This window comes from Prunus dulcis, chromosome 2 (assembly GCF_902201215.1).
Source record: "Prunus dulcis chromosome 2, ALMONDv2, whole genome shotgun sequence".
NCBI lineage: Eukaryota > Viridiplantae > Streptophyta > Magnoliopsida > Rosales > Rosaceae > Prunus > Prunus dulcis.
In genome coordinates this window covers 6,190,183-6,212,280 of record NC_047651.1, presented here as the reverse complement: position 1 = coordinate 6,212,280, position 22,098 = coordinate 6,190,183, and the positions used below count along the sequence as shown (strand labels likewise).

At 36.6% G+C, this 22,098-nt stretch overlaps 1 protein-coding gene and 1 long non-coding RNA gene across 2 annotated transcripts; both read right to left on the bottom strand.

The window, feature by feature from the left end:
• Positions 1-5,141: 5,141 nt before the first annotated feature.
• Positions 5,142-5,648, bottom strand: LOC117620210. The gene is made up of 3 exons (XR_004584704.1): positions 5,636-5,648; positions 5,358-5,551; positions 5,142-5,235 (listed from the first exon to the last, which is right to left on the bottom strand). It is a non-coding gene; the product is annotated as an uncharacterized LOC117620210 (long non-coding RNA).
• Positions 5,649-16,888: 11,240 nt separating this feature from the next.
• LOC117619633 (SUN domain-containing protein 1) lies at positions 16,889-21,440 on the bottom strand. Its single transcript, XM_034349629.1, has 2 exons — positions 20,067-21,440; positions 16,889-17,477 (listed from the first exon to the last, which is right to left on the bottom strand). The coding sequence occupies exons 1-2, from the start codon at positions 21,132-21,134 to the stop codon at positions 17,172-17,174; spliced, it is 1,374 nt and encodes a 457-aa protein (XP_034205520.1). The 5' UTR covers positions 21,135-21,440; the 3' UTR covers positions 16,889-17,171.
• Positions 21,441-22,098: the final 658 nt, after the last annotated feature.

Sequence of the window (22,098 nt, the reverse complement as noted above, 5' to 3'; positions counted from 1 at the left end):
TACATAAGCCGCACTGTGCAACAAATACAAGCCATTACCTCATTTTTCAACAGGAAACTAAAAGAAAATAAAACCACCCGTAGAAAAACAACTTATTCAATAATGCAAAAATTAGGTTATATTGAACAAACATGGAGCAATTTCTTATCACCCTAGACCAAAGTGAGGGTAAAATAGTAACTTCTAAGACTTTACCAACCCCTACAGCAGCAAAATTCTAGAAGATGGCACTTGATAACCAGCTAGTGCAGCAAACTTCCATGTTCATTATATGCACCTTAGGTAGGATATCCACTTCTCTCTAAGCTGAAATTTCAAAGGCATATATTTTCAAAAGAAGAACAAACACACTTCAGTTTGAACAAGTAAGATACAAATCTACACACAAATACAAATGATGCTTTTTATTTATTTATGATTAGATAACTGAAAATAAAAATGAGAAAAGAAAAGTTCAAACCGATGAAGTACTCTTAAAATACGGAATTTATGGTTGTTTGCTTCTTAAGCAAATGGAAAAAAAAAAATATTGCGCCCTACCCTCTCATGTTTCTATAACTACACCAAGACCCTGCTGATTCCAATCAAAGAAAATTTGTACTTAAAATTATCTTTTAATCCCAATTCTTAAGAAACGAATTTTTAAAATTATGATTTGCATTGAGCTAATATGCCCCTGTGAGGGTCTCCCTTTGGGGCCCCACATGCATATGGGTCACATCTGGACGATTCCCCAGCACAATTTTCTTTACATGCGAGGAAGTGTGTTTAATGTGTATAAGCTTTATGTGTAGTTTAGGCAGGCTAAAGAGTTTTCTTCATTACTACAAAAATTGAAATAGACGACGGGGGAAAATTGTTGTATTTTTGCATTCAAAACCGTCGTTATATTGACTGACATCTTTTGAATGACAAACTATGACAGTGCACCGTTGTCTGTTAAATGTAAAAATGACGCTTTTACAACAAACCGTTGTCTATTAACTATAAAGACAACGGTTTTTTTTGAAAAGAACTGTCGTCTATTATTTCTAAAGAAGACCGTGACTTCTTTCAACCGTCGTGCTACTAAAATCAACTAATTTGAAAGACGACACTGACTTCTTTCAACCATCGTGCTATTAAAATCAACTAAGGGTTTCAGACTCCACAACGACGGTTTTTATAACACCAGTCATGGTTTGTAATGGTTTTTTAAACCACAACGGTTTTTTTTGCATTTTGCGTCTTGTATTGTTGATTTATATTATTGTAGTAGTGGTTCTACATGAGGTCATTGAAATAACGAAATTGGGAAAGTAAATGAAACTGCCCTTATATGCATCTTAAAGAATTATTCCCTGACCTCATTACCAAATTTAAGAAGCATGGAAAATTCCTTCCAATCAAAATCTAAAAAATTACAAATTTCCCAGTGCTATTTGAATACGCCTATTCCTCCAAAAACTGAGTTTGAGGGATACCTTGACAGATTCATCATTTGAATATGCCTCTGCATGAAGAAAAAAACTGAGAGGACAGCATGTACCTGAAGAAATAAGGATGGAAGCTTTGTCTCACCAATTATACGCAAATATGAAAGTTTAATTCTCTAACATGCCGAAACATGGAAAGCAAGGAAATGGTTGAAGACAGAATGCAGAAGCAATAATGCCCAAAATGTTGTAAACATACTACTAGCATATAATCCTCAAATGTTGTAAACATACTAATAGCTATAAAAATGTGAATGCAGCACTATATCTTCTCTGCTCAATTTATCAGGGACTGTTGAACTCAATGGCAAAAAGAACGAAAACCCTTAGCAATCCCCCAAAATGTTTTTCATCACAAATAACGAACATAGAGTAATGCTTCAATTCCCAATGAGGTAAACTAAATCTCAAGGAAAAATCCACCTCTGAGGTCTCAAACGTTATACGCATCAAATGGTTTCAGAGTAACTTACATAATTTTATAACTAACTAGAACACATGGCACCTGTAAGTTATATTTCAATTTCTTTGACGTGAAAACTCATCCTCCTAAAACGATGCGTCCATGATTTTCACATCAATTGTTGATGGTCTAAGTTAATGGATGAGACTATTTGAGGAGTCTAAGGGCCTATCTTGTAACGTTTTCGGAGAATGTTTTTTAAGAATATTTTCAGAGAATGAAAACAAGAAAACAAATTTGCATTTTCAGGAAATGAAAATGCGTCTGGTAGATTAATTAGAAAACAAAAACAATGAAAACATGTCTAGTAGTACAATTTTTTTTCAGGTTTATTTTTGCTAATTTTAGTTCTTTTTCTTTTTAATTTTGATATTTTTAGAGGCTAAAATTATTATAAACAATAAAAAATATTACAATGAAAATATGTCTGGTAGTACAAATTGAGAATAATATAATGTTAGTTCTTTTTCAAGGGTATTTTTGCTCATTTCTGTTTTGAAAAAATATTTTTAAAAATGTATAATTTAACAAATAAAAAATTATATTGTTTTTTAAAAGATAAAACTATCTTTTATCTCCTTTCTTTTTTCATTTTTCTTTTCTCCTTTTTATCCCTTTCTTTCTTTCTTCCTCTTTTCTTATTCTTTCCTTCCCCGTTCCTTTTTCTTTCCTTCTTCCTCTTCTCTACTTTCTCTTTTCTTCTTTCTTCCCTCTTTTTCAATTTCACTCCTCCTTCCTTCCATGACATGAATCCCATCAACCCACCTCTCTGGTTCCACTTATTAATGGTTGTGATGGTTAGATTGGGTGGTGATGGTGGTTGAGCTGGGTATGTGGTGGCTGGTTTCTCTCATCTCTCCCTCTGCAAATCTCTCTCTCTCTCTCTCTCTCTCTCTCTCTCTCTCTGCCCTTTCTTTTCGTCTCCCTCTTTCTGATTCTTTCTCTTCTTCTTCTTCCTCTTTTTTTTTTCTTTTCTTCTTTCTCTCTGTCTTTTTTTCTTGGTTTGCAAATTTGTGTGACTATTTTTTTCTTGAAATTTTGGGGTTGATTATGGTTGGAAGGAGGAGATTTGATTGTTTTGGATATGATTGGATTGTTTGCTCATTTGACGAAGAAGAGTTGGCTTTGATTTGGATAGACTAAAAACAAAAACGCCGAAAACGAAAACGACTTTCTAGCCTTATCAACATTTATTCATACTTTTATTTTCATTCTCAAAATAACCCATCGAACACGTTTTCACGTGAAAACAGAAAAAAAAAAAAAAAAAAAAAAAAAAAAAAAAAAAAAAAAAAAAAAAACAGAAGATGACGCTTGAAAATGATACCGAACGGGCCCTAAATATTTAAGGGAGACATTGACCAAAAGTTTAACAGTAACCTTTGAAATCACACAAAATTTAAGGGGGCATGCTATAACATTTCTCACTACAAGAAAAACTGCCTTTAGTGATGGTTAAAAAGTGTCAAGAATCTATTTAATTGACGGCTAAAAAAGCGTCAAGAATACCAGTGTCAGGAAAAGGGTACCCACATACTTGACGCTTTTTGTCCGTCAAGAAAACGTTTTCCCTGACAGATAATAACCGTCACACGATAGAAAAAATCGTTTGCTTTGGTCAGCCTTGACACTTTTTAAGTGTCAACTTACCTATTTGTTGACATTTAAGAGCTCTTTTCTTGACGGATTTTAACCGTCACGTAACAACAGACTAATATTATTATAAATATATAAATAAAAAAGCCTCTTCCCGAAAAGACTGGAAATTGTACATTCACTGTAATAGTATAAAATGAATTTTACAACATTCAATACTACTACATTTTACAGATTGCGCGACGAATAATTTTTTGTCGCGCAAAGAGGAATCTGGTCGCGCAAACAAATGCATGACAAAAACCTTGCCGCGCACAGGCCGTCGCACAAAGGTCCTAAAGAAAGGCTTTGCGCGACAAATACTGTTTATTGGTCGAGTGAAAATAGCGATGGGGAAACATTTATCGCACATAAAGTATGTCTCGCCAACCCTTGCACGACAATAAATGTTTCGTCGCGCCAATCCTTGAGCGACGGAAGGGATCGTCGCGCAAAAATTTGGGGACAAGAGAATCCTTCGTGTATGAAATGTCTGCGCGACGAAAATTTTGTAATCACACGGAACGTTGCGCAACGACAAAAGTTTCGTCGCGCGTTTTGTGGGACGAGAGACATCTTTGTGTCGCAAACATTTGGAAGACGAATGCGCGATGAAGATTCCATTCATCGCACAAAAATATATTCTCATATTGCAATCAGAGCGACGACAACTTTTCGTCGTGCAAAATGATATATATTATTTAATTATAATGTTTTGTTTTTTTTTAATGCATTTTTTTTAATAAAATGAAATTGCAATAAAAAAATGTAGAAAACCAAATTTCAGGAGAAAAATATATAGAATACAAGAAAAATGTTTCAAATATAATGAAAAAAGTAAAAAATAATCAAAATAATGCTCCAAAATCTATGTCGTCGTTTTGCAAATGCGGCTCCGAAGTCTGGACATGGTCGATAGGGGCAGAGGTCTGGTGGCTATGCTCGGGCTGGATAGAGTCAGAGGTGGACGAGGGACCAACATTCGGAGCTGGAATGCCGTACCAAACGATCAATGCAAGTTGGGTCTTCAGCTCGGCCACCTCTGCTGTCAAAGCAGTCACTTGGTTTGACTGCAACGATGAAGAGCCTATAGATTCCCACCGCCTAGCATTCCCCATCCCGCGACAATTTGTCCCTGGCCTCCTCCCGAGAGTTTGATCCAAGGTCTCGGTCAGGATCTGAAACCCCGCATCCTGTGGAGGATCCACGGACTCGAGTGGAGTGTCAGGAGGAAGCTAAGAGGCGGACTTATGAAGAACCAATTCGCTCCCCTCTAGCATCGTCACTTGTTTGACATAATATAAAATATTTATTACAACATTCATATAGTAATTATGAAACTTGAATGCATAAGATAATAATTAAAATATAATAATACTTACATGAAGGGACTCCACCAACTCATTGCTAGCTCGAACATAAACGTCGCCAAAGACGTCAATTTCCGGGAATTTGGACCCCCCTTGAATTGAACAAGAGAAGAAAAGTGTTAGTACGAAAAATATATATATATATATATATATATTAATGACATTAAAAATTTAATATAAACAACTTTATTACCCGCCGCCGCGCCTCCATCCTATATGAGAATGGCCTGGAACCTGAATGGTGGAGAAGCGTCTTCTTGTTCCTATTGCCCTTATTTGCTTTCGCCGCCTTCTGTTATACAAAAAATAAACATATTAGTTGAAATTGAAATGAAATATAAATAAATAAATAAACGTTAGTAAAAAATGTGTAATAATATTGAACTGAATTTTTTTTAAAAAAAAAATTACCACCTAATAGACTCCTAAAAATGACCACAGAGCCATGCCCAGCTATCCTCCCACCCTTCCTGAAGAGCGACCTGCGGATCATCAAATGACTGAAAATGGTGGTGCAGGTCGCTCTTCCATTGCTTGTACCTCTCAGCAAAGAGTCTGTTGACGTACGCCACCGACTCATCATCGAGGTCCTCTAAATTGTAGTTCGTCTGCAATTTATTAATTACATACATTAAGTAATAGAAATATAGAAAGTTTGAACTTACAAAACATTTAAAAGGTAGGATACATACCGACAACTGTCCGACCACCTCCATCCACATCTCCTCAGGCATGACCTTCCAAGACTTCCGTTGCATAGGGCAATAGGTCTAAACGACGTGACCAACATCGTGGGCCAAAGATCTATGCAGTTTAGCCGTTGGTGCAACCTGATGCCGCTCGTCGTATCCGATGCTAATACGACTGTTGGCCACTAGGGTGACCTTCGCTGTCTTCAACTGCCGACAAGGTCCCCGGGTGTTCTTCTTGGCTGTAAAGAAATAGAAAGTATACTGTTAATAGTAATCATACAAAAATGTTGGACAACAACAGATGGAGTTCAAGGCAATCTTTACCTGGTTGTGATCCTGACGCACCAGTACCGCTTATCGATGCTGTGTCACTCATGTTGGGGGGCGGTGACGAAGTCTGGCACTAAGAGGTTGCGCCACAGATCATGCAGATGACGCCGGGGGATCACGAGGCAACTGCTCTATCTGTGCTGGAGCAGTGATAGCAGCAGGCTGAGCCGGAGAATGCGAACTTTGTCCAGTGGTCACCGTCTTACGGCTTCGAATAAGGTTTGACATCTTGGCCAAGGAAAAACATGTAACATTTAATAATTTTTTAGGTAAAGCATGTAACGTAGTTAATCTAATTGGGTTAACATGTAACGAAATAAAAATAAATATTGAAACAACTAATAAAACAAAAACATATCATAATTATTAACAAACAAATTTTTTTTTTCCAATTTAACAATCTTAACTAATTTAAATTAAAGCATATCTTGCCTTGGGGTTAGCAATTCCGGAGTATCCGGGATTCCGATTGAAAATCAATCGAATCCAATGCGATCCTAGAAATACACGGAACAACATGCGTGATTTTTAGTTCGATCCAACGGTCCGAACACATTAAACCCGAAAATCGCATAATAGGCGAAATCTATTCTACACTGAAATGGTAACCAAATTGAAATCCTAACACACCTACGCGCTCGTGACAACTAGGGGATTGCAGTGGGACACAATGTCCCTCTGCTACAATACCCACGCGCCGGCAGTGCATGGAGTCCAAAGCGATAACGATCGCATGAAATTCCACAGAATTACAGACCAAGCTTCCTACCCTAGGTTCAAAACAACAATTGGAGCCACTTTGGTTCTTGGGCCTACCCCGAAATATGGCCGGAAGTCGCCAGAAATTCAAATAGAAAATCGGCCGATTTATTTTCTACAAATTCACATACCAAAACCAAAAATTCATAAAACCTATTCAACCATCAGCTAGAGCACGAAATTTAGTCGAGAATGCATACCTCAATCGTCTGGTTTCGTGGCCGGAGGAGAGAGAAATTGCCCAATGAAAATCTGCCCAATTCCGACGGTGTTGCGGCATCGAAAGGGGTGTGCTTCGAAGGGGTGGTCGGCGGAAGGGCTATGTGTGGGTTGAGGAGGCAGGACGTGGCGGTTATGGTGGGAGGGCAATCGGGAGAGAGAGGGCCACGAAGGGAGGAGATAGACCAAACCAGGGGTCAGTCGTGTTTTTCAGAAAATTTGCAGGCCTTTGGCGACGAAGACTTAAACCGTCGCGCAACATATATTTTTCTAACCCTTACGTGACAATAAAGCTAAAACTGTCACGCAAAAACGTCGTGCCACTCAAAATTTTGGACCCTTACGTGATGAGAAAGGTGAAACCGTCGCGCAAGGCCTTCACCCTGCCCAAAATTTTGCACCCTTGCGCGACAAAAAACACAAACCGTCACGCAAGGACGTATGGCCGCCCAAAATTTCAGCCCCTTGCGCGACAAAAAAACCCAAATCGCCGCTCAAGGACCCAAAACCCAAAAAATTCAGCCCCTTGCGCAACAAAAAAACCCAAACCGTCGTGCAAGGACCCTAAACCCTAAAAATTTCAGCCCCTTGCGCGACGGTTAAGCATGAATTGTCGCGCAAGGACGTCATGATGTTCCAAATTTCATACCCTTGCGCGACGACAATTTATCTGTCGCCTAAAACGGAAACGCTGATCCGTGGACCCTAAACACTGAAGCCACAATTATACCTTCCGTCGTCGCATTAAGATATGCCCGACGAATAAATTCTTTCGTCCCGCAAAACAAATATGCGCTACAGTTTTCTCCATTCCACTAACGTGTGCGCGACAATTTGTCCCGTTTGTCACGCAAAATTTTTTTAAAATCATATTACTAAATTCCCCTTTAAATGGAAAAAAAAAAAAAAAAAAAAGTGGATGTTCCTTGCCATTATTTTGAAAAAATGATTAGAATGTGGATCATAAGGTCTGAATTGAATTAGGATTGACCATTTTCAATTTAACAAAGACTTAATTACTCATCCACAACATAGCCGGTATATTATGTATATGTATCAAGTTAGAGCACATGAACTTGTACAAACTCACCACAATGTCAATGAGGCATATTGTTTATATACGTATTGCTATATACGTATATTTCCTACTTGTACACACGTACATTATATAGATGGCATGCACACATATATATATTTATATAATAAAACCCTTCATATTTATATATACATTATATATTTATATAATTGTATAACATATAAATTTTATAAAATCGTATTAATAAATTCCCATAAATATTTTATATATTCCTATATATGTGAAAAACAATTATAACTTACATATTCTAAAAACCATTGTGGAAACAATTGATGATGTTTCTTGGCATACAAATGTGATGGATGTTCTCACTTCATCATCTCCTCATGCTCATCTAAGTATGTCATTATCTCATCACAATTGTTCAGTACGAACCAATGCGCTATCTCCATGTCATTTCTGGAAAACGACTCTCCTCGTGCAGAATCTCCAAAGGGTCGTACGCTTTGGGCAAAAACAGAAAGTTTCTCATTTCTCACACCTCCGTCATTATTGCCCTGAGGATGATTGAAAGCCGTCTTGACATCTTTTAAATACATTCCACAAAAAGTAAGCGACTCATATTGAACCCATGCCTCTATAATTGATCCTCCGTGCTTCGCCCTGTTGCGTACAGTCTCGCCAAGAAGCCTGTAAAAATAAAACGATTCGATTTAAATTAGAAAGTGTGGGATAATGAAGCATAAACAAATGATGAGGAACAAGCGTACCTTTCTATTGGATACATCCAACGATAGTTGACAGGACCAATAAGCAATGCCTCTTCTGCCAAGTGAACTATCACGTGGATCATACTTGTAAAGAAAGCTGGATGGAATATCATCTCAAACTTGCATAGTACTTGGACAATGTCATGCCGCAACTGATTAATGTTTGTATTTCGTAATGTTTTCGCCATGAGTTGTGAAAAAAATCTAGACAACAACATGATTGGTTTCACTACATCTTCCAGCAATAGGTGTTGAACACCCACAGGAAGTAGGCGTTGCATAAACACATGATAGTCATAGCTCTTTAGTCCAGCAAATTTACCTTCATCAACATTTATGCAACGCACAATATTAGAAGCATACCCATCAGGAAACTTTACAGACGATACAAACTTTAGAAAAAAAAAAATTTGTCACTCAGTTTGATGGAACAAAATGCAAGATCCCTTCTAGCTTTATCGCTGTCCCTGTTCATCCATAAACCCCTTCGTATGCCCATTCTTTCCAAATCAAAACGCACTTTGATCATGTCCTTTGTCTTGCCCTCGATATCTAGAATCGTGCCCATCAATGTGTCAAACTCATTTTTCTCAACATGCATAACGTCGAGATTGTGCCAAATTTTAGTTTCGATCAATATGGGAGCTCAAAAAACATAGACTTGTGCGTCCAGTTCAAATGTGTAGAAGGTCTGAGCTGACTAATTGTTTTTCCGACCGGAGCAAAATCCAAACGGTTAACTGTTCCAAGATCTCATCACCGGACCATTCCTTCGGTCTAAGGCGACGCTCTTGGTCCAGTCGAACTCCTTATCCTTTGTCCGCCACTCATGGTCTCACGACAACCATCTCCGATGACCAAGATAACAAACTTTTCCAGCATACTAACCAGAAGTTACATCTTCCTTGCATATAGGGCATGTCGTATAACCCTTTATGCTCCATCCGGAAACCATTGCATATGCGGGAAAATCATTCACAGTCCATATAACTGCTGCCCGTAAAGTAAACATCTTTCCAGTTGATTTATCGAAAGTGCGCACACCGTTTGTCCATAAATCCTTCAGCTCATCAACCAACGGCCTTAAGTACACATCAATTGACCTGCCAGGATCCTTAGTTATCAAAACAGTCATCATCATGTATTCTTTTTTCATGCATTTCCAAGGCGGCAAATTATATGGGAATACTAAAATTAGCCAAGTGTTGTGGTGTTGGTTTGGAACCCCGTACGGATTGAATCCATTAGTTGCAAGTGACAATCTAACATTTCGGGAATCAGCAGCAAACTTGGAAAACGTTTGATCGAACTCTTTCCATGCCTCCCCATCTGCATGATGTCGCATCACATCGTCCTCTACCCATTTTTCCTTATGTCATCTCATATCTGTGGCAGTATGCGCCGACATATACAATCGCTGCAACCTTAGTTTTAGAGGCAGATAACGTATAACTTTTTGTGGGATCTTAGTCATTCTATTTTTAGAAGTCATTTTGAACCTTGACTCATTGCATATAAGGAATGTATCCAATGTTTCGTACTCTTTGTAGAATAACATGCAATTGTTTTGCATGGGTGAATTTTTTCAAAACCCAATCTAAGGCCATTCAAGACCTTTTGCGCGTGTCTATAGTCTTTCCGCAAACAATTGTCCGTCGGAAGCATTCTCTTGAAAAAGCCCAAAAAGTAATAGAAACATTGATTTGACATACGATACTTTATTTTTCCCTGCATTAGCTCCACAATGGCCGTAAGAACGGAAAAACTCTCGCACCCCGGGTATAACTCTTGATTGATATTTTTTAACAATTTTTCATATTGTTCGAACTCCGCACTGTCCGTTGGTGTAGGCATGTCATCTTCCTCTTCTTGATTGATGTTGGTCGATGTAAATGGAAAAGCATCATTTATAATATACATGACTTGTTCATTAGGATCCAAAATAGATTCAACATTGTCCACTCTTGTGGCCTTTGAAGAGGAAGCTTTGTCTAATTTTTCCCGGTGATGGTTCCAAGTGTTATATGTCTCAATCATTCTACTTCTTACTAAATGAAATCGAACATTTTCAATTGTCTCTCACAACGTGTTGTTAGACCTCCTACATGGACATCGAATTTTAGTTGCACTCAGGTTATGTGTACATGCAAAGTCAATAAAATCATCGATTCCATCCAAGTATTCCTCTGCGCATCTATTCGGATTCTGTATCCACCTCCTGTTCATAATTCCTGGAACCACAATCAAAATACAACAATCACAACCACCTCATACGAAATCATAATGCCTCTCCTTATGCCACCGGTATGGGTCCTATCCCATTCGAGAATGCATAGTCATGTCACGTAATTTACTGCTACATGAGATTAGATTTCGACGTGGATACATTCCGCAGCATCTCGATACAGTTCTTGAGGTGTACCATAAGTGCAAAATACCTACGTACCACCCGAAGAGCATATAGAGATGACACCGAAATCACCACAACTGAAACCTAATCCTGTAGCCATAAATTACGTGACATGCCTATGCATTCCCAAACTGTCCAAATAATGGGACAATTCAAAAAATAATTGGACCGCAGTCATGCATTACACATCCATGCACGAAATCCAACTACTCTCAAACGGGAAACTAAGTTTAACTAAAAATGAAAAAATATGTACGAAGTTAATTTCAATTAACTTTGTACATTACAACACATTGTGCTCCACCACATACAATTTAACAAAAATAATAATAATAATAATAATAACAACCTAAGTTTAACACAATGTAATGAATTTAAATTATTCAAATATAAAACAAATAAAATACATTCTCAATTGTTCTCCACCAACTGCTAATCACACAAAATATCTCAACAGAGAACGAAGGCCGACTAGCCAGTGAGTTCCCTTGGCCGCCAACCACCTGCGATTGAAGCCTGAGTATCCATTACGATAGCTTGTCGGAGATCTTCGCGTCGGACAAAAGCATATGCTTGGTCAACAATGAAAAACGGAGACATTTGAAGAACTTCTCTGAAGGCCTTGTCAAGTCGGTCATCCAAGCAATGCAAGAAGATATAAACACGATCTTCTTGAAGATTGGCATTGTGCTCCTTGATATCGAAGTCACACTTCATCTGATTCCGGCGATGGAAGTCGATTTCTTGCCATAAGCTTTAGAGATCATTGTAGTTGGTTTCAATGGAGCCACCTCCTTGTCGCATCTAGTAAGTGCGTCGTTTAAGGTCATACACTTGAGAGGCATCAGTGCTATTAAAGTAGATCGTGGCAATCGCATCTTATGCTGCCTTTGCAGTTGGAAAGCAAATAAATGTGCTAATCAAATGAGGCTCTAAGGAATCGATTAGTTAGCTTTTCACAACTGCATTCTCAATGCGCCAGCAGTGGAAACGCTGGTCAGTCGAAGTAGGGGTGGAAGTTCGCATGTGAGGTTTCCCAACTTGTCTTTGTCGACAACTTACATCTTGACAACTAGGGACCAAAAGGGGCAGTTTGAGCCATCCAATTTGATGCCAATCGACGGAAGCTTCAGAGGTAACAGTCGGAGTGGGATTTGGGATTTTCCGTCGGTCATGTTCAGGGTCAGGTCCGAATTCAGGGTCGAGTTCGGGTTCGAATTCTGGTTCCGATTATGTATCTTCAAGAACTAAGTTATCTGATTGGCCAGTTAGATGAAGTTCAGTTGACAAGAAGAAGCAGAATCCGTGGTGCTACCTTCATGGTGGAGGAAAAGATCTTCATCCGTCATGATAGTAGCGACGTGTTAAAAAAATAAGAGTCAGCAATTCCAAGATCGTTGATAATTTGGCAAACCTAACGGCAGGACAATTTTGATTTGTCAGGTGTAATATAAAGGACTAATGATGTCATAACAAAAACATAAAAGACCAAAGGTGATCACTTGGCAAACCTCAAAACATATCCCAAACTCTACCAACAATAACTTTTTTCCTTTCTCACTTTGTTAATTTTGAATTTTGAATTTTTTTAGGTTAAAATGTTCAAAAAAATAAATCATGAAGGTATAAAAAAAAATTAACTCAAGAAAAATCAACAACAACAAAAAGAGTCAAACAATTTAATAAAGTTGCAGACTCAAATTTTGAGTTTGAATGGTTGAAAGGAAAAAAAGTTTAAGTCTGGTCCTAGGAGCTTTTCTTTGCATTCCTTATTTTCTCATTCTTCTTATTCTTATTATTAGACAGCTCCACAATACGAAAATATAAATAGAAATAGAACATTGCTTGCCTTCATTCTCTGGAAAAAGATATGCCTCCTTCAAATAAATCACAGTTTGACACATGTGCAAAAATAATGCATAAAAGACACACACACACACACACACACACACACACAAAAAAAAAAAACTTACACATATATATCACATTAACATTGGCAGGAATGCAGAAGTTCCTAAGGAGGAAAATTTTTTTTTTTTCCATAAAGACAAGCATCAACAAGGCCATAACAAAATTACCTAATTGTGCATGTCTCAACTAGTTTTTAGTGTTATATAAAGGGGTGATTTTTCCACAACCCTTTTGTCCATTTATACTCTATTTTGTTTTTAAATAGTTTTTACTATAACAAAAAAGGAAGTGTAAGTGGATAAAAGAGGAGTGAGAATATATAATTTATAACAAATGGAGTGTAAGTGGTTAAAAGAGTGGGAAAATCAGCTTCCCTATAACTTATATTTTTCCTTTTCCCATAAAAGTCAAAAGAAAAATTATTTATAATATAAATAATATATAAAATATATTGAAAAGTCTGTTAAAGTAAAGTAAAACCAAGAAAATAAATAATAGGTAAATAAAAGTAAAATAAATTAAGATTAAAAAAGCAAGCCTGGTATGGTGAGGCACGTTAGAGACGTTGTCATAAAGCCTGTAGCCTATCTACATGCAGGTACTAACGATCTACAAGACTAAAAGATACGGCCCCCCAATACACAGGTTCAAGGTCCACTATGAGCATGTTCACTATCGGATATGGGTCTCCAAGTCACAGAACTGTTGCTCAAAAATAATAATATAAGTAGAGAAAGTATGAAAGGTAGAAGATGAGATAATCAGATTGTAGTGGTGGTTGTGGTAGTATGGTATTATATTATTATATAAAATATGAAGGAGGACTGGCCTTTTATATGCATCCAAGAATATATAACCTCCACCATATTAAACCAAAAAATTAAAACTTGAAAATTAAATATTTATAACCCCCACTATGAATAAAATAAAACAACCAAAATAATTAAACAAATCAAAAGGTTAAAAAAAAATTAAAACCTTTTAAAAATTCCAACATTTAGTACCACCTGAATATCTTGAATATCTATAATTTTTTTAATTAATAAAAACATAAAAATTAATAATAAAAGGATTTTTTTTTTTTTTTTAAGTGACCAATAAAGCTAGCATTCTATTTTTCATTTTCCCCTTCCCTTTTTTTATTTTGGAGGCAGAGTTTAAAAACAAACTCCAGTTTTAATTAAGTACATTTAGGTTTTAGCCACAAAAAAACTTTCATTTTTGGAAAAAGCCAAAGCTTTTTCAAAAAAGACAAAAAAACTTATTAACTTTCAAATCAAAGACATGCAAATGTAAAGGATGCCTTAGAAAATTCAAAAATAAATAATGGCAATTTTGTCCATTTTGACTTCTATTAAAAAATTTATCTCTGTCTCCCTTTTAATTATATCATCCTCATGCTCATCCCCCAACTACTCATAATTAAGCTACAGTCTACAGAGGCTTCTAAACCAAATAAGCAGGAAGTGAAACACATCACCAACCGTGCAAGCAACATGTTCCAGAGTTCAATAGCCACAGGAGCAACTGGGAGATGCCTTGCTGGCTTATAAGAGCAGCAGATGGGCCCCATTGCCCTAGGACTACGGTTGGGGTGGGGTTCCACATGACGTCACCTCAAGGCCCCACTCTTTTAATCCTCCACCTCCCATTTTTTCTAATTCACCACTTGAATTACAAATTTTTTCCATTTTTATTAATTCACCACTTAAATTACAAATTCTTTCAGTATTATATACAAATTTAATTTAATAGATTGTGTTTGATTTTGATAAATGTACTATGTTATATTATCATTCTATTAATTTTTATTTGCTATATGCCCATATATAATTTAGGTATGTATCGTAATGTTAATCGAGATTTGAACTTAACCTCTAGAATTATTTTATCCGCCAATTTAGTCCTCAAACTCATTATAAATATCCAATTTCAATCTTACTATTGAATTTTTTGAATTTCAATCTTACTATTGAATTTTTTGAATTTCATCTAATCTTTTGTTACGACCTCATATTTTTGGCATGTGACCCATTTTTAAAATATTTAAATTAAAAATTAAATTAAATTACTGAAAAATTTATAAATGAAATTGCAAATAAATCAAGAAGATAGCTAAGCAGCCATTGTTGGCATTGCTGGAGGTTCTTTGTGCGAGGGAGAGGGAAGGAGTGGGTCAGAGGGGGATGCGGATTGAGTGGGCTGATTTAATTTTTATTTTTTTGACAGTATTATTTTATTTTTTATGATTTTTTTTCTTTTGGTTTTATGTATTTTACTTTTATTTGACTTGAAATTACCCTTATTATTAACGGAAACATTGGATGAAATTTTTAAAAAAACTTAAACGACAAGGGCTAGTGCTAAATTGGTTTGATTTTAAGTTCGATTAGCATGATAATGGAGGCGGAGAACGGCACTTTACCCCCACGAAGTTTTTGTATTGTACAGCTTGAGTGGCAATTCGTAATTACAATCAGAAAAGCAAAATAGAAAATAAAAACAAAAATCAATTACAATTTCTCTGATTATTCACACTAGCTTCTTTGTATGCACTTCTGCGTCTAAGAGAGGCTTTTTCTTTTTTTTTTTTAATAAAAAATTTAAATTTATTTTAGAACTTAAAAAGATAATGGGTAGTTGTGTTTTATAAAAATATAATCCGTCATCTGATTTTTGTTTTAATTTTAATTTTTTTAATATGAAAAAGTGTGAATTAAACATATTATCCTCATTTAATTAAGGCTTTTTTTATCACAAATAGTCCTTGACGTTTACAAAATTGTCACGAATGGTCCTTGAGTTTTTTTTGTGACATTAATAGTCCTTAACGTTATGGCTTTTTGTCATAAATTGTCCATGTCGTTAGCTGTTAAGCCCTAACGTTAAGAAGGGCCGGTCCTGAGTTTTTAAGGCCCAGGGCAAAAATCTAAATTGTGCCCTACACACATTAATCACTAACACTAGTATACTTCTTGTTTTATCAACTAAGCATTGGTCCTATTAAAAAAAAAAAAAAAAAACTAACCTTTGGTTTTTTTGAGAAAGTATTTATTCCAAAATATTTTTAGACTTTGAGCAATGTCTTCCATATTCTTAAATAATGAAAACAAATGTACAACTATAGATACCATACCAGTGAGTCAAAGAATTTCAAGAATGCAAGTCAAGCCAATATCAAAGAATTTCTTTTAAAACTCTCATTATGGATCCTTTGTTCCAAAATTTCATATTCATCTCAATATCCTAATCCTAAATTAGGGAAAACAATGTCTATTTAATTTTGATTCATCTTACAAATGGTCCTTGACGTTTACAAAATTATCACGAATGGTCCTTGAGTTTGTTTTATGACATTAATAGTCCTTACGTTATGGCTTTTTGTCATAAATAGTCATTGCCATTAGAAATTCTTTTAAGCCCTAATGTGAAGGACTATTAATATCACAAAAAAAGATCATTCGTGAAAATTTCGTAAACATCGAGGACTATTTGTGATAAAAAGCCTGTAATTAATAATTTCAATTCTTAATGTTTGCTTTAACCAAGGACATTTTATGGTATTTTGAATGTTTTATAATTATCTATCTTTTACTTTATATATATGTATATATATATATTATATATGCTAATGGGTTAGTGTCACGACCACAAAAATATAATTCAACTCTAGGTTGTTAATTCATTCATGACTAATTTGCGCAGGCATGAATCTCATAGAATTCTCAATTATTGCAATGAGCTTGTAGCTCAGAAAGAGCTTATGGCTCAAATTATTAAAAACATTTACCTAAAATATAGATTATGTTTGTGCCATATAAGAAAGTTATTGTTTATCTTGATTTCATTATAGAGAGCAAAGTAGGAATGAAAAAGGAAAATTTTCTTTTTGTCTCTCCTTGGTACAGAAACAAAATTTCAAACCTAACCATACATTAATACACAATTACTAGATAACACTAACAGGACATGGACAGCTCTAAAAACATAACCACAAATCTCTACCAACTAAGTTAGAAAGGAACAAAGGAAAAAAAAGCAATCAGTCTTGACATTGACTACAGACGTGGGCCAAGAATGCTGGATGAGTATGGTATGGTATTAAGACAGTTGCATGGTCATCATAGAAACAGCATCAGGTTCATGGCCATGCACTCTTAATCGATATATGCATGTATGAGAAGCGCTTCCATGGTTGGATGTGAAGTCCAACCTCACTGTGTCAACTAGGCCGAACACCGCTGAGTCCAAGACATCGAATGTCTGAGCATTGCTCTTCTCAAGGTCGTAAGTGAATTCAGCAAGACTGAACATTTTCTCTGTATCAACTTCTAGATCATCATGTGCTCGCAGCCACCCAGAGACCCTGCAGTCCTTAGGAGCACTCCGTCTGTCATAAGCGACACTCTGTATAAATAATAAATAAATAAAAAGTTGTCAGCAAATGGGGGATGTGTTCAAGGACACTATCAATCAACACAATCATAATAAACAAGAGCACAAAGATCTGTTGAAAATACAAAGAGAGATAACAATGGTGCTGAACTCAAGTCAGAATAAATATCCAGAGAAGAAATTGCCTTTCCATGTTATTTTGGTTCACATGCTACAATACGGAAGCACTGCAACAGATGCTATTGATGCAATTAAAGCAACAAACTAGTGAAGCCATAAAAGGAACTCAAACTAATCCTAAATTACTTGCTTTGTAAAGGAAGTCTGCATCACGCAAACAGGTCCAGTAATTATTTTTTCTATTTAGATTGAACTCTCAACTTCTCAGCACTAATTATTTATCGTACAGAATGTTAAATACAGTGTGCAGTTATAAAACAAGCAAGAACTATTTAGTTTCTTTTCTCACTTAAGAAAGGTCAAATATGAGTAATATAAATATTCAGAAATATTTAATGAAGGGGATGGAGTTGCGTCAGATGTAGATATAGACTAGGCTAAGGTATACGGTGATTTTTGTGTATATGCAAATAATTGAAAATGGAATGGGTTGATTAATTATATGGTCTAGTAAACAATGAACTTTGAGAAAGACATAAAATAAACAAAATATAGAATCAGAACTCATCCTAATGCTGGCTAAAAGAAAAAACCAGAAAAATGCTCACAAAGAGTGACATTTGCACATAATTATATTGAATTTTTAACATATACAAACATAATATTTTTTCCTTCATAACTTTTTCACATTATATGGTACTACCTCAAATAATAAGTCCTTCACCTGCTATGACAAGTCTTTCTACAAAATGACATAGTTATACAACATAGGTACCCCAGTTCGCCCATCAAACAAATTAGTAAACTAGGCCAAAATGAAGCAACCTAATGGATAATAGCAAATAAAGGAAGCATCAAAGGTTATTATTGTCAGAAACGTGCACATACAAATCTGGCATAATTTTTTACCACATGAATATCCTAAATCCTCCACACTAACAATACCAACCTTACTCTTGATCCAAAAATAAAAAATAAATACCAACCTTACCAAAGATTCTCTATGTAAGATGCAGCCCATAATCATATTCAGAACAAAATGAAGGAGGAAAGGGTTCGGTGGCAACCAAGCTATTGTCCCCTTCTTTAACTAAATAAATTCCAGTTCAAGTATATCATCCGTGTTGACAACTACGCAAAAACTACATAGACTTCTTACATCGAATAAGTAGACTTTCCTAGAATTATTATACAAAAATAAGTATAATTACGAGGACACCAGCAAAACCTTTTTTAAAAATGAGAACAAAGACAAATCTGAAGCAACCCCCTTCTGTTGGGCTAAAAAAGGAGTCAGTTAAAGACTTATCTGTATATCTATAAATATATGTGAAGTCAAAAATTCGCGGTTGAAGCAACATTATAAATCCCAAAACCTTCTATGGCAATGTAGTAAAAATAAGATTAACTATATCTTGAGAGCAAAATAGTTACTATAAAAAAAGGAAGTGAATTTTTCTACTTTTTTTTGGAAGCACATATGTGGAGAGAAATCTCCAACTTCGTGTGGGATTCTCAGTGTGTGTATATGCGTGTATGTCTGCAAAGCGAAGCCATGATTTTGCTGGCTCCTTACTAGTTCTACAACCAAAACCTTTGAGCCAAACTAAAGGGGGTCTGGTTATGTCCGTTCCTTCCTTTTCAACATTGTGCCAGCATAACCACATTGATTAAAGCTAAGGCAGTAAAAGCTGAGTAAGAGTAACCTAACCAGAAGAGGTAGCAAGAGAACCCAAATGAACACAACAGCACTGTAATGAAACTTGTCACATCTGGTGAGAGGTACATTAGTGCAAAAACCTTCTCTGCCTATTGTATATCTGTCTCGAGTCTTAATAAAGCTTTCATGCTAATACATGCTTATTTCAATTTTAGACATAAAACCATCTTTTGACATAATGAAGGCTAGTAAAGTCTTCTACACGAAATCAGACAGCTCTACTTAATAAATAGTCCATTTAAAATCTCTTCACCCATGTTACCTAAAATGTGGCCCAGAATTTCTGCAAATTTAAGTTATTTGCAGTAATAATCCGAAAATTAACCATCTAACATGATCCACATACTCAAGAATTCTATCTATATCTATTCTGGAATCCTGTAGCATCCACATTACTTCAACATAACAAATAACCTGATCAGAAAAGTAAACCCTTCGAATTTCGAATGACAGTTACTGAAATAAATGTACTCTAGCCTGAAGGTTCTCTACTTTCAATCTCACATTCCTAGACCACTATGAGTTAAAATCAGCAGACCTTTGAACAATCTTAAACAATCTCCACATAAGTTAACTACCACGGTACCTGATCATTAGATTCATCAACTTGAATTCAGAACTAATTCTAAATATCAAGATTGATAGATTTCGAACCTTTAATTTTCAACCAAGATTATTATTATTATTATTATTATTATTATTTAAACACAATCGAGCAATGCATTAAGAAACAAAGACAGAATAGTGAACAAGAACATCACCTTTGCAACATGTTCCAGAGTGATAGCCTCGGGAATAATTGGGGTCCGCAGCTTAATCTGGACAAACCCACTACTCCCTTTCAAGGGAAAACACTGCCCAGGCTCTCCAAAACTCGGTCTTAGCATCTTATCGGCATCACCGTGAACCCCATTTTTGGTACTCTTCAAGAACACCCAATTACTCGCTTTCCCCACCAAATATGGCTCTGAGTGCTTCACAACGAAAGCCCCACTACTGGCCAAAGCATAATCCACCCTACCAAGCCCATCTGCCGCATGCTTCTCTATTTCCTTCTCAACAACATTCCTCGCATACGCCCTTATATCATCCAACCTAGCACCGAATTCTCCATCCTCGCCACTCTTCGCCGCCTTCTTCAACTCCTCGTACACCCTTTCGAACTCCTGCTTAGACAACCACTCCACGCTCCTTAAATCGTCCACCGACCTCTCCAAACCTTCATTTCTCGCCTCCAATTTCCTCAAATCCCTCTCCAACGCAACCCCTTTGTCCTCGATCTTCTTCTCCACTTCTCTCCTCAACCCTCCAACCTCACTCTCGATCTTCCGGTCCACAACCTCCACTTGAACCTGAACCATCTTCGTAGTCTTCTTCACAAACGATTCAACCTCCGCAATGCGACCTTCCAAGTCCGAAAACGCCATAGGAACCCCATCCCCGGACCGCAGAGCGAGTCTTCTGACTATCTGAAACAACCCCACAATCAACAGAAGAAGAATGAAGTTCTTGGAAAAGATTCGGAGGACGGTGACCCACCGAGGATTGGGATCAACGGCTACGCTTCTGCGAGAGCGACGATTGGAGGGTGGTGAAATGGTGGAATTGGGACCGGTCTTCTTGCCATGGGCCGACCGGTCGAGACCCGGTTCGCCTCGGATCGAGTGGTGGCTCAGATCCTTAGAATTACCGCCGGTTTCGGCTTTGCCGTCGGCCTTTTCGGCGGAGACAAGTTCGATGTTTGTCGACTTTTTCTCGACAGCCACCACGGTACGCCGTCGAGTCGTTGTGGCCGGGTTCGCCGTTATAGATACGGTCGAAGCCGACATTTGATTGAATTTTGGGATTCGAGAAATGTTTGAATTGTAGGGTTCAGGAGACTGAAAACGAGGGAAAATGGGGAAAAAGCGGAAATGAGAAGAAAGGAAAATTTGGGATTTTGTTTGAATTTGATTGAATAAATTGGAGATCAAGTGATTTGGAAAAAGAGGATTTACGTAAACCGACGCGATGGTGTTTGGGCGCTTCGGTGTTTTGAATCTTCTTGTAATCTCTTTACTTTTGGCAAATTTGGATACTGAGTTTATGGATCAGTCTTTGCTCATGGGCGGCCCAGTTCTTTCTTGACAAATTTTAACCACCACATCCACAACATGGGTTTTGCCCCAATTAATTTTCTTTCATGTTACCCGGTTTATTCGGGTCATATTTTTTTAAAAGGCCTTTGGTAATTAGGGTTAAGCTCGAAAATGATTTCGGTCGCTATAATTTTAATTTTCAGAATTTGATCACCACATTTGCAACGATTAGCAAATCAAGTCAAATGTCTCAATTCCGTCAATTCCATTAATTTAAAAATATTCAATATTACATTAAAAATAATTACTTCAGTATAAAATAGGCTGATGAATCCAATCAAGAAAATAGGGATATTAAGGAGGCTATGATGAGAGCAGATCAGCTTGAATTAGAGTGTACTAACCTAAAGAAAGAAATGGCAACTTCGGTTTTGTAGAAACAAACAGCAGGACTGGAGCGTTGTAGGGTGCAAGCTTTGGCTGAGGACTTTGTAAAAAGATTTGCTCAGATGATTCAAAGACAATGACTCCCTTTGAAGGTGACTGAGAGAAAATTCAGGAGATGAGGATAGGGTTGCTGAGTAGGGAAGATGGTGGTTCATAGTGTGTGATTTCTCTAATTCTTGGTTTCTTGGAAGTTGTGGGATTTGGAATTTGATTTGCAAATTGCAGAAGGGGCTGATGGTGGAACAAGGAGAACATGGGGTAGGGTTTT

Bases quoted from the DNA above. Each gene is read 5' to 3' on its own strand.
- LOC117619633 (XM_034349629.1), bottom strand. From the start codon at position 21,134: ATGTCGGCTTCGACCGTATCTATAACGGCGAACCCGGCCACAACGACT. The intron at 17,478-20,066 runs GTGATGTTCTTG...TTATTTATACAG, and splicing joins CTCTGGAACATGTTGCAAAG to AGTGTCGCTTATGACAGACG.